This window comes from Anastrepha ludens, chromosome 2 (genome assembly GCF_028408465.1).
Source record: "Anastrepha ludens isolate Willacy chromosome 2, idAnaLude1.1, whole genome shotgun sequence".
NCBI lineage: Eukaryota > Metazoa > Arthropoda > Insecta > Diptera > Tephritidae > Anastrepha > Anastrepha ludens.
In genome coordinates this window covers 184,810,555-184,823,434 of record NC_071498.1, presented here as the reverse complement: position 1 = coordinate 184,823,434, position 12,880 = coordinate 184,810,555, and the positions used below count along the sequence as shown (strand labels likewise).

General features: G+C 36.2%; 1 protein-coding gene across 1 annotated transcript; it reads right to left on the bottom strand.

The window, feature by feature from the left end:
* Positions 1–730: 730 nt before the first annotated feature.
* Positions 731–4,062, bottom strand: LOC128856127 (pupal cuticle protein). The gene is made up of 2 exons (XM_054091534.1): positions 3,688–4,062; positions 731–2,108 (listed from the first exon to the last, which is right to left on the bottom strand). The coding sequence occupies exons 1-2, from the start codon at positions 3,697–3,699 to the stop codon at positions 957–959; spliced, it is 1,164 nt and encodes a 387-aa protein (XP_053947509.1). The 5' UTR covers positions 3,700–4,062; the 3' UTR covers positions 731–956.
* Positions 4,063–12,880: the final 8,818 nt, after the last annotated feature.

Here is a 12,880-nt window from a genome sequence, read left to right as displayed (position 1 = left end):
AAAGACATATTTATTAACATATGTACGTATATATACACGAATGGTCTTAAAGTTAGTAAAGAAGGGAACAGAGTTTTGGGCATTGTGGCAAATGGTATGGGCACTAAGGGAAGCGCTTAAATGATAGTACCTTAAGGATTTGAATAGTATTCAGGGGTTACGGGACAGTATAAGTGAAAATTGTAAGACACCCAAGTTTTAAAATGAAAACAGAATAGCAAAAGCCAGCGAGAAAGAACGAATAGACGTCGAGAAATCATAGTCCTATATACTGGTTTTAACGATATTGCAAAATTTTTTGGTATTTACGTGTGATAGAAATAATGCGAAAGTGTAAATAATTTAATGCAAATTCATGCACACATGTTTCATTTAGGCCTTTGCTATAATTGCTTTATAGGGGGGTGTAGTTTTTTAAACCAATGTAGTATATATTACTCCTTTATATCGGGTCTAAGCAAATGGAGAACTAATTTAGTGAAAAAAAGTTCGAATGGGCTAGAATGTATATTACAAAATTTCGAACGACTAAACTGCAGTTTAAATTAATGCCAAAGCCTAATGGAAGAAATCAATTTCTATAAATGTTGTGGTACTGATTATCATTTCACGCGAATCCAAAGAGTTGTAAATACATTGACTCTCCAAACAAAAAGAAAACTGATTTAATTTTTAACTGAATAATGATGGAAAGATTTAATGATGGAAAGGGAAGAGAAAAAGAATCCTGTTACATTCATACAACTTTAATAAGTTCCAATAAGCAATATGTTTCGTCAGTTATGTACATATTCACATTCCGACACTAAAATCTCTTTCATTTTTGAATATCGTTGTAAATCGCTTCTTGTCCATTGTTATTTCATTGATTTGTTTATTTGTATTCCGTACCGTTTCGCTATTCCGCATGAGATGATAAGTATTTAGTTCGTTATTATATGCTAAAGGATCGCAACTTAGTAATGGTGGGAATGATACTGGCCGTCATCTTCATGCCCATAATAATCGTTATGACCCGAACCATGACTAGCTGCGGCCAAAGCGTTTAAGTGGGCGGCACGGGCATGCTGCACCTCTGGTGGCTCCACTGGCACGCCATTGTGGATGACTGGAATATGGATTGGGCCTTGATGCTTGTAACCCCCTGCATATCCACCTCCATATGGACCCTCCCAGCGTCCGTCATACTGACTTCCGTCATCATGTGCGCTTCCATGACCAGATCGTGCTGAGGCTTCAGCAACAGCGGCGTAATGCGCCGCCTTGGCATGTTGTACTTCCGGTGTCTCTACTGGAACACCATTGTGAATCACTGGAATGTGATACCCATGTACGGGCACCGTATGTCCAATAGAATGGCCAACACGTGCGGCAGCGTGAGCGGCATAATGGGCTGCTTTAGCATGCGCTACTTCTGCTGTATCGCCGGGTGCAACGGGGGCATGTGCTCCTTGACCCAATGCCTTAGCATGCGCAGCAAAGTGTTCGGCCTTGGCAGCCTGTACATCAGGAGTGTCCACAGGCACGCCCCCATGCGTCAACGCCACGGGAGCTATTGCGTTTTGGTGGGCATAATTCCAGGGATGGCCGTATATTGATCGCTTGTACAAATGATGAGCATGTGGGTCATGGGGATCTGGATGGGAAGCAGCAGCGGCAGCGGCAGCAGCATAGGCAGCATAGTGCTCAGCGCGAGCATGTTGCACTTCTGGTGTATCCACAGGAACGCCACCATGTGTCAGCACCGGAATGTGTTGTGGATAGTGGTGAGCATATGGCACGTAGGACTGAGCAGCAGCGGCGTGAACGGCGGCAAAGTGAGTGGCTTGAGGTGCTGGAGCCTTTGGCAAGTTTGTACCAACAGCATTAAAACCATGGTGTGGATCAGCGACATACGAGAGCGATTGAACGTGTCCGCTACCATCAACGTAAGAGTAGGAACCGCGCGTAACACCATCGTGAGACCGTGTCTCTTGCTTCTGTGAGTTGGTATCGGCATAACCGTAAGAATATGTATGACTGTGGGGGTCGAGGTGTTGGAATTGTGTCGAGACGGCACCGTAAAGTGTTGCTCTACATGTGGAGACAAGCAACGCCGCTAAAATTAACTGAAAATAAACCGAACAAGAGAATTTAAATGAAAAACAATGTAACTACGATATTTTGCCTAACTTAAATTTTTATTACTTAAAGAAAGAAATAAATTCAATTGGTGCCACAACGCGTTTGAGTTTGCACATTATAACAATTTGCTTTTCAATTTGAACCAACATTAAATCTGTTGTACGTATTGGAAAAATGAAACAGGCGAGGAACAGCCATCGCGATTGCGCAAATGCACAGTCAACAATTTAATGGTAAATCAACAATACACAAGCTCAACTCTGAACTTATGAACAGCGCCAGCGCCCACTGCCTCTCACTCACAATGATTATCGTATATGCATGAAGCGGGAAACTGCATAGTTGCAATCTATGTATGTATGAATATGCACTTGTTTATGATTATTGTTGTATTTATTACGTTAGTCATGCCCAATACAGGCGCAGTTGGTGTCTAATAGACTTCTGCTTGCATTTTTCGCGTGGATTTTTTGAAATGCCGGTGTTTCAATTATTGCTATTTGACCGCATTCAACCGTAAATAAAAATGTTACCACACAGTTGTGGTCATTACTCTTGCTATTAGGCGCAAATACATACATATGTATATACGCTGTACTCTGCGTAGATTTCAAATTCTTCATAAATTAACATACATTTTACGAATGACTAATTACGTTGAGAGACTTTTCGTGTCATTCAAAAATGTTCCCCTTAAACTCTCAAACAAAAAAATGTTTTGTTATTCAAATTACATATTTTCCCCAAATTTCGGAAAGAGATTATTTCTAGAACTTCAACTTATTATTTTTTATTGTTCGTACATTTTTAGTCTCTTTAAGGTAAGTATGAGTTCTAAGTAAAGTATTTTGAATATATGTATTCATGATTTTTATCTTGCACTCCTTTTTAAAATTTTTGATATAACAAATTTTGTATTCATATCTTGTTCAACAAAGTCAGTACTGCCTTTCGCAAGCCACGCAAAAACAAACAGTTGGCCCCTTGTATTGGGTGGCCGGTAGAGCAAAACGTTTAAATAAAGATTTGTAGGTAACGTTATTGAAATTATGATTTGTAGAAGAATTTGGGACTATTTATTCGTACACTGTCCAAACTGTTTGTTTCCAATCATTTCTCAGAAAATGTAATATATTAAAAGGTTTTTGATAGTATTTATAATAAATCTTGCAACAATTTTAATATATTTATGTATGTTAGAACAGTTTCATTTGATGTATACTCGCCAATACAATTTCTATTCGGTGGACTTAAAAAGCAAACAATTGGATATTTGATTTGTTAGATTATTAGACCATAGAGTTCTGTGCAAAATCTTCGCAATATTTTCTTCTATAGCCTAGTATATGGTTATTTATAATTTAAGTAATGATTGGAAGTATTGTCTAGGAATGTGTAATATACAATATTATAACTATAAATTGTTTTTCTCTCCTTATTAACTCAAAATGCAAATTATAACAAAAAGGCCATAATAAATTAAACCGTTCTAATATTTAATTTTTGTGGCATAAACGCCTTCCCATACATACATATGGGGATAAGTAATTATTATTTACTTACAAATAGTTTCATGTTTTATAATTATAAGATCACAATTTTGTTGCACTGCACACTGTCCGGTGTGTTCTGAAAAATCACTTGTATTTCACTTTTTCAAATTACTGTAAGGGGACACAAGCGCTTGAGTCCTGAGGTTGAACCGTAGCGGTACCTTGGTAGCGAAAGAAAAACTACGCCCAATGTATGTCTATTTTCACGTTTTTGAACTTCTTGTTTATTTCTGAAGTTATTTAGTTAGTTGAACCTCCTAGAACCGCGACTAGGACTGTTAACGAACTGTGCTGAAAAGTGGCCGGTACCTCGAATATATACCAACGAATTCCAAACTGAAATACACCAAACACCAGCGAAAAGAAAATGAATAGACAACAAGCTAGCAATAACCGGCATGTAATAGCAGCACCAGCTGCAGGTAAGCTAAGCAACAGGCAACTGTAACAATGGCAACCGAACTAATCATACAACAACAGTATTCAGAGCAAAAAGGTATCATAACAAAACCATAACAACAGCATCAACTTGCCTGTGCAGAACACCACACACAACAACAATACCAAACCGATTGCAAAAGCATCAACATCAGTGTTACAATTACGTTCACACAAGCATATAGTAATCGAATTACTCTCGTAATCGGCATTTGAAAACAAATTCAAAATCAGCCGCAAAATGAAATCGAGTACCAACGAATCGAAGAACCAGAAACCGATCTATCAAGCGATCGTAGAAGTGAATGAGTCGGTCGAACGAAATGAAACGTAATTGGTTGGTCAAGTGCAGTGCCCGACGTACCATAAAAACGGGATATGCAACAAAAGTTTGTTAGCAACATGTTGCCGATTAAACAGTTGGAGCACCCGAAAACTATTCAGTAATTCCTTTGCGGCTATTTCCTTCTTTGAATCTGTACACTTTAATGAGCCACCGACAAAAGAGTTTAATAGTTTTGCTGTATGTGAAGTTGGCCATCAACATGTTGATGACTTTTTTATAGTGTTGTATTATATTTTGTTATTTTGATACTACTGGAATAGTGAATGACCTTGGAATTATTACCCAGTTTCGTTTCGGAATGTGCTTTAATCCATATATATCATATTTAAGTATTTCTATAAAAAATATTGCAGAAAAAATAAGAAAAATGCCATCTAATCCAAACCTAAGAAAAGTGCTCTGAGATGTCTATTGAAATTTAGATGAGAGAAAGCAGAGAGATTCCCTCCTCATAATTAAATAACTCAGGAAGTATGTCTTTCTCGATTAACTTATTGAATGAATGAATAAAAAGGAGTTTTTTTATTTCGACGTCACGGTTTTTGTGCCCTCTACTCACCAATAAACCTAAGATGGAGCGTATGTGTCTTTCTATCTTCTGTACATATTATGGTGCTTTTTATGTGATCTTATTTGACCTATATTCAGACATAAGAAGAAGAAGAAGACATAAAAAACATTAAGTATTTATTATAAATAAAGAATAAAGTAACATAAATAAAACAGCTATTAGGAGAAAAGATAAGCTAATACATAATAAAAATGAGTCACGTCGAGAATCGCAATGCCCGGCAAAACAAAACTCAAGCTTACTCATAGATGCGTAGGTTAATTATTTATGAGAGTGCAAGAGAACAGACATGAACTTACCGTTAGTCAGAAAACTTTCAATAGCATTATTTATCTTATTTATACTTATATAAGTAACTATACTTACAATAATTTATGCATTATTTTCTCAAGTTTTGACACATGCCAAATAAAAACGATTAAAAAATACGCGTTCGTTATGTAGGTGATAGAAGCAAGGGCGAGTTTTCGAGAGTTGAAAAGTAAGAAGCACCCTAATGCATATAGGTACATTTGAAATATGTAAATACACAAACTTTGTGTTATTTGTAAATTTGAGTCAGGAAGTCACTGGATATAAGACTTGGATATGTGAATATGACCTCGAGATCCGTGTGGAAGGTCACCCAAAGTCACGGCTAATGGCAAGGTTGAACGTTATTTTCTAAATTCGCTGCATTATTCATCATGGTGGCCGCCGTAGCCCTTCGGCTGCGGGACGTGTCATCGACGTCAAAGTCTCCGTTTTTGAACATTGCAAACCATTTCCGTGCTGTAGACTCGCCTATGAAACCTTCCCCATATACGTTGTAAATATCTCGGACTGCTTAGGCAGCTTTTTTGCCACGATGAAAAGCAAAGAAGAGCAGGTGTCGATTTTTGCCTCCATTTCTATTCCATTTCTAAGCCTTAAAAGTAATAAAAAATTAAATAACTCAAAAATACAATTAACATAGTTTTGTAGAACTGAAAGAGTTCTATCGAATGAATACTTACCCTTTGCCCCAAACAGCAAAATAAAAGAAAACATAAAAACGCTATAAACTTATTCCCCGACCCAATAAATACTTACATATACATACACATGCCCCACAAAGTCTGCGTTCACCGTACAATAACTTTTTAGTGAATGAAACACACAACCTGATTTTATAATTTTTATAAATTTGCATATATATTATTTATATGTTTATTATATGTTTAAGTTTCAAAAACAAAAATAAATTTCAAGATTCCTCACATAAGTTTTTAGATAACGGTGAATGATGGCTGTAACAAGTAAATAAAGCGACCATAAAGTCTGCGTTCAGTCTTAAAGTCTAATACAAAAACATGAAATGCTATATGCAAAAATTAAATCTAATATTTAATTGGATATCCACGTTGCTTCAGGACTTCACTCAGCCTATTTGGCATTGAACTTACTAGTTTCTCTGTATCCTCTGCTGTTATCTTCCTCCATTTTGTCTGCATGACACTCCGCCAAACCTCTTTACTAGTAATCACTTGCTGACGAATTCTTTTTTCCAATAGATTCCACAGATTCTCGGTCTGGGGGCTGTGGCGGTGTTTTAAGCTGTTTTGGGGCGTTGTACAAGAGCCAAAGCTTAATGATCTCGGCTGTGTGCTTCGGGTCGTTATCTTGTTGAAACCAAAATGTTCTTGATAAGCCGAGATTTTCTGCACTTTCCTTTACATTCCGTTTTAGTATGTTCAAGTATCCCCATTTATCCATCGTCGAATCATTAAATTCTAACTGACCCACCCCATTTGCCGCAATGCAGCCCCAAACCGTAACCCCGCCACCTCCGTGCTTAACCGTGCCAACAAGATTTTGCTTTCAAGAGCAGTTCCAGGTTTTCACCAAACAATTTGACGCCCTTTTATTCCGAATATACAAAATTTACTTTCGTCTGAAAATATTACTTTTTTCCAGAACTCGGGAGGCTTATTTATATACTCATTAGCAAACTGAATGCGTTTACGTCTGTTCACAAGAGAAATGAAAGGCTTTCTTCGGGCGACTCTACACCATGGTATCCAGCTTGACGTAGATCTTTTCTGGCAGTTTCAGCGCAAATACTTTTTTTAAATGTTTGGTTTATGTTTTCAACTAATTTTGAGGATGTAATCCGGGGGTTAACCTTTGCCAAGTTGATTATAGAACGCTCTTCCCGGGCCGATAATTTTTTCGGATGCCCTGACCCGGGCTTAGATGTAAAAATTCCAGTTTGCCGAAAATTTGTTACAACTCGCTGAATAGAGGAATACGTTCTGCCAATAGATTTTACAATATTTCGGGAACTTTTTCCGTCTTTTCACATTTTTATTATTATTTTCCTCTCAGAAACGCTTATTTCTTTTCCCTTTCCTTCCATGTTCTTTAATTACTCAGGCCAACAACCAAAAAACTTTTTCGATATTTTTAACTAATTACTTTGTAATTTGGTGTCCTGATTACGAAAAAAATTATTAAAAAGTTATATAACCCATCAATTTTTCACATTTTACAATTAAGTAAAAATAAAGTTTATGTACCAAAATGTATCGGATATATTTCACAGTCCTGCGAGGTACAGTTTCTAAAACGGCTATGGGTGTTTCTTGAAGGTCTTTTTATGCTCCAGCACGTCAGGATTTTTGGCAATTTGAGGTTAAATAGTCAAAAAATGCAGATTTTGGCCATTTTTTTAATTTTTTTTTAAGCAAGGTAAATTTTTTTTTCCACAACGGCATCGCAAAGTACTAGTTTTCAGCTTTAAAATCCATTTTTAAAAATGTTTTTGCGATTAATATAAAAAAAGTTATACTATTTTGAATTCGCCCCTTACAGGGGCGTTAAAGAGTTAGAAAGGTTGAATTTGCATATCTTAAAGTCTCCAATTCAAAATAGAATAACTTTTTTTACATTAATCGTTGTGGAAAATTAAAAAAAAACTTTACCTTACTCAAAAAAAAATTTAAAAAATGGCCAAAATCTGCATTTTTTGACTATTTAACCTCAAATTGCCAAAAATCCTGACGTGCTGGAACATTTTCAAGGTCATATTCGTTCTCAGCATAAAATAACTTTGAAGAAACTCCCATAGCCGTTTAAGAAGCTGTAAAAAAGCGAGATTTTGCAGGCCTGTGTTATCTTCAGTTATAAATAAAATGTTCAACTAAGCTTTGTTAACATTCAGTCGAAGTAATGCGCAATCAAAAATTAATATAAACAAGGAAAATATCTTAAAATTAACGGTATCATTAAAATAAACAGGCTGAACGCAGACTTTTTGGTGCCACATTTACATGCTGCTGAAATTATTTTCCCGTTATCTAAAAAGTTAAGTGGGGAATCTTGTTTTTTTGTTTTGCCCTTGAAAGCTGGGAATGTAGTGAATAAACAAATTGTAAAGATTTCAATTTAATCATAATATTCTATTTTGTTTTTAATAAAATTTAAGAAGGTTATTCGGGTGAACGCAGACTTTGTGGGGCATGTGTATGCCAATAAACAGATAATCAGCCCTATCATAGAATCCGTCGTAGACTGTTTTTCGTAGAAACTAAGAAATTTTAATCATACAATTCGAATAGCTCCGAACGCACATTCGAAATTCGTAGAGTAGCATTCACTGAATACCCTCGTAACGTCAAATCTTACCGTTTCGTACAATTTTTCTACGACAACGTTAGACTAACGGACAAAAATTAGAAGTAGTAATAAAAAGAAAATTTAAAAGGAGAAAAATAAGAAAGCTGTAAAATGTAAGTCCTATATTAACTGAACTATAAACAAAAAGGAATTTTTTAAGTATATGAACTTTTATTTGATTTTTACAGGTACAAAGTTGTAACAACACGTCAGCAGTATGCCAGTTTGTTGGAGCTAATAAAGGAGAAGCCAGAAATTGCTCAGGGGTTCTCCAAATGCTCGAAGGAAGAGGTAGCCGAGTTTTGGAGATGGAGCACGACCTCATTGAGCGTGCATTTCCATCTAGGACACTTAAGACGTACAAAAACGCCGCCTTATTCAAGCGGTAATTTTTAGTAAACCTGTTTCATAAAATAAAGTTAACCTATGAAGTTATTCCTATACTTACATTGTGTCCTCGACATCGAGCGGATTGCTTGCGTCCCTTAATATTTTTCGTTGAATTTTCATATTCGCTCTACTTCTTTCACCTTCCGCCTCCACCAACATTATAGAAAATATCAACGAAGAATCCATAACACTTAAAAGCTTTGTTTTTCCAATATATATTGCAGTCTAATTAAATTTATTTACGCTTGTCTTTATTGAAATTTTAATTTATTCCAAAACATTTGATTTCGAAATGTCAAAATTTAAAATATGCGTATGGCAACATCTTTTTCGAATTCACATGGGTTGCATGATAAAAAATTGCTCCGATTCGGAGCGGACATTTACATTCGGAGGTTTGTTACGATGGATTGTGTGATAGGGCAGAATAAATTCCCTTTCAAATATGTGTTTAATTTGAAACTTTAACTTGAAAGACGTATAAATATGTTCGTTGGGGAATTCTTATTAGTTTGTATTTCCTCCTTAGCTGTCATTTGTTTTAACAAAAACTAAATTAAAGAAAAATAAAGATTTCTCGAGTATCATGTTTTTTTTTATTTCGCAATTTATTGTATTAATACATTGCACTTTTCTCCTTCAGGCATATTTTTAACGAAAATCATTCAGAGTATGGTAAGGACTTGGGTGGTACCAAGAAAGGAAAAATGCCCACATATTTATGCTTTGTAAATTACTTATGCAACCTTACATAAACACAAGTATACTTACTTGGGGAACGTTATTTGGAATTTAAACAACACCCGTCAACTCTAAACAGATTCGGAGCTTATAAACACCATTGAAAATATTTAGGTGAATTTTCAAATTTCGCGAGCTATGTACATTCGACTTTCGATTATTACTTTTTTGTTTTGGTGCACTCGTCTCGAAGATATGTTCACGGTTTCAGCAATATAGCATGTTTAGTTTGTTTGTGAGACGCATAAATAAGACAAGTGTTTCGCGTGTTCGGCGATTTCCGGCGACAAGGTGCTTAAAAGCAACATAATTGCTAAATCGCTTTATAAAGGAATGTGTTTCGTTCCATATAGGAGGTATGGATATAGGAGGATTAGACGTTGGTGCATATGTTTATTAGAATGTACATCGAAGGGAGATAATGCAGCTGTAATTAAATTGAGGTGATACGTATAACGGTATTTTTTAATATAATTTATTCTATTTACAATTTCTTTAAATTTAAATTGTTTCCGACTCCAATAAAGTGAACCTTCAACCACAAAGTATTAATTCCTTTATTTCCATTTTAATGTCGAAAAAACTGCATGATTTCTTGTACATTTCACATTTGCAACCAACCTATATTTTGCATGAAACTAAAGACCGGTAAACGTTTTGCAATAAAAATATTAGTTTATCAAATCTACTTCCTGAATGGAAAATACGTTTTTTCATTTAGATTACTGTATAAATTAAAATAAAATAATTAAATATACATAGATATGTGGGAGTTCTATATTATACTATTTTGAACAGGAGGAATTTCAATGTTGATATGTACATGTAAATGAACGTGCAGAAAACATTTCTCTTATCTGGTCTCCAGAACTTAGGTGATGAGCTTGCCAGGAAAGCTGTAGGGATCCTGCAGAGAAAGAGATTGTTGAACACTTTCCTTGCAAATATCCGGGTCTGGCGGTTAGGCGTTTTAGGTTCCTTAGTGCTCGTTTAGGGATAGCCTGAAGCAGTTCTCCATCCTAGATATCGTTTCTACCCTCCACTACATCAACAGCACCGGATGGCTGTAGATGGGTTTTCTTCCTTTAAGTTTTGAAATTTTTCGCAACTAGTAGTATGGTATCAAAACGGTACTCTAGTGCTACTTGTAGTCTATCCATGGTACTCTTACCATATAACCTACCTACTTAGCTAAATGTAAATAAGCTTGCAATAATTACTCATTCTTATTGTTTTCATGTTGATATCTGGTAAGCTCCAAACAGGTGTGCATATTGAATAAAATATCTTTTAAGGTGGCCAACATTTTGTTATGTTATTTAATTTGAAAATTTATATCGCACGTGGCATTACATTGCGCTTTGCAGACAGCATGATTACCAGACGTTGTCTTCTCTACCTTTGTTAAATACTTATATCAAGCCTTATGCTTGGGGGTCAGCGTGTGATAGTTGTTGTCCAATTGCCAACTTCAGTTCACTAAGCTCTGTCAGTGCGGTGTAGTCACCGATCGTCATCATCTCACTCATATAACGATAGGACCAAGAATTATGCTGTTTCGATTGGTTAGATGAATGGGTTTGAGTGGCCTGTGAATAGGTTATTAGTACCGTAGATGGCTGGGTTCATCGATATCCCGTAAAGTGTCAACCAAATAGTTTAAAGTTTATGCCCGTTGTCAAGGTGATATTTCACAGTATACAAATTCTTTTACTGTTTTTTGTTTGTTCCATTCAATTGTGAGTTACTGAAATTCCACAAAGAGAAAATTTGGTAATTTTACAGTGTTTCTTTCATACAAGCGAAAATGCAACATGAATGGTGTTTATGGCACCGATACTGTAACAGCTAAGTGCGTGCTATTTTGGTTTCGTCGATTCCGTTCAAGCATTTTTAATATTACAGAAAATGTCGATAATGGCGATAAAGTTACAGAAATATTCGAAGTTGTCCGGCATGTTCGAGGTCGTAGTTTAAACAATTTGCGTAAAAATAACCTACTATAATATCCAGACCGTAATTTAATCATGTGTGTCTCATGAGGCAGCTGAAGCTCTTCGTCAGTTGACTTGCCTGGGAAGTGGCTGTAGAAAATATAAGCAGAGATGATTCCTACGGTAACACCCAAGCAAAAATTGCTTGCCGACCACTTTGCTGTGATCCTTGACCGGGAGCATGGAAGCCTCATCGTGAAGGTTTTGCAGGAGGGGCATCAGGAAGCATGCCGTGGCTCTCCTGATAGCAGTAGTTTGATAAGTCTTGAGCTTTGTCCACTGTGAATCACTAGTGCCAGGCAACCGACGGGTCCAGAATAATTCAGTAGCGGCCGGCCAATTGCTTTAAATGTTGCCAGCAACATTTCCAATTATCACGCACGCCATTCAAACATTTTTAAAATCCTTGAAGAAATTGAATAAATGTATCTAACCGCAAAAGTAAACAGCAATTAGTTCTCGATTAATATAGGGTGAGCCATGTGAAATTTGCTTTTTGAATCGGTCGGAATCACTTTTTTTTTTATTTTGAAGATTGCACATTGTCATTTATAAATGAAAAATAATATCGTTCAAATGACTGCCACGACAGGCTTCACAGTAGGCCATTCGATCAACCCAATTTTTAAGCACATTTTCGACTGTTTGGGCTCCAATTTCATGAATGGCAACTTCGATTTCGTGTTTAAAAGCATCAATCGTCTCTGGATGGTTCGCATAGCATGTGTCCTTAACGGACAACACAAAAAATAGTCCAACGGTATGTGGCCCACCCTGTATTACATTTTAATATGGTATTATCTTCGGGCGCTGTAGCCGACTGATTGATCTACTACGAAAATGAAGCATCAAATGGTAAAGAAATTATTTTCTAGTAGCTGTCAGTCCTTATCATGCAATAGCAAAGCTCTGATCTCATTTCTGCTAGTAAAAAGTTTCAGATAACAACCAACTGCTGGTCGGAGCTGGCTTCAAATAGAGTCCCCTTTTCCTTTATTGGCTCTAACTTAATATGCACGCCGTCTAGTGGTGTATTTATTATATTCAGCATAGGAAGCACGGAAGTCTCTCTCAATGGAGATTTTAA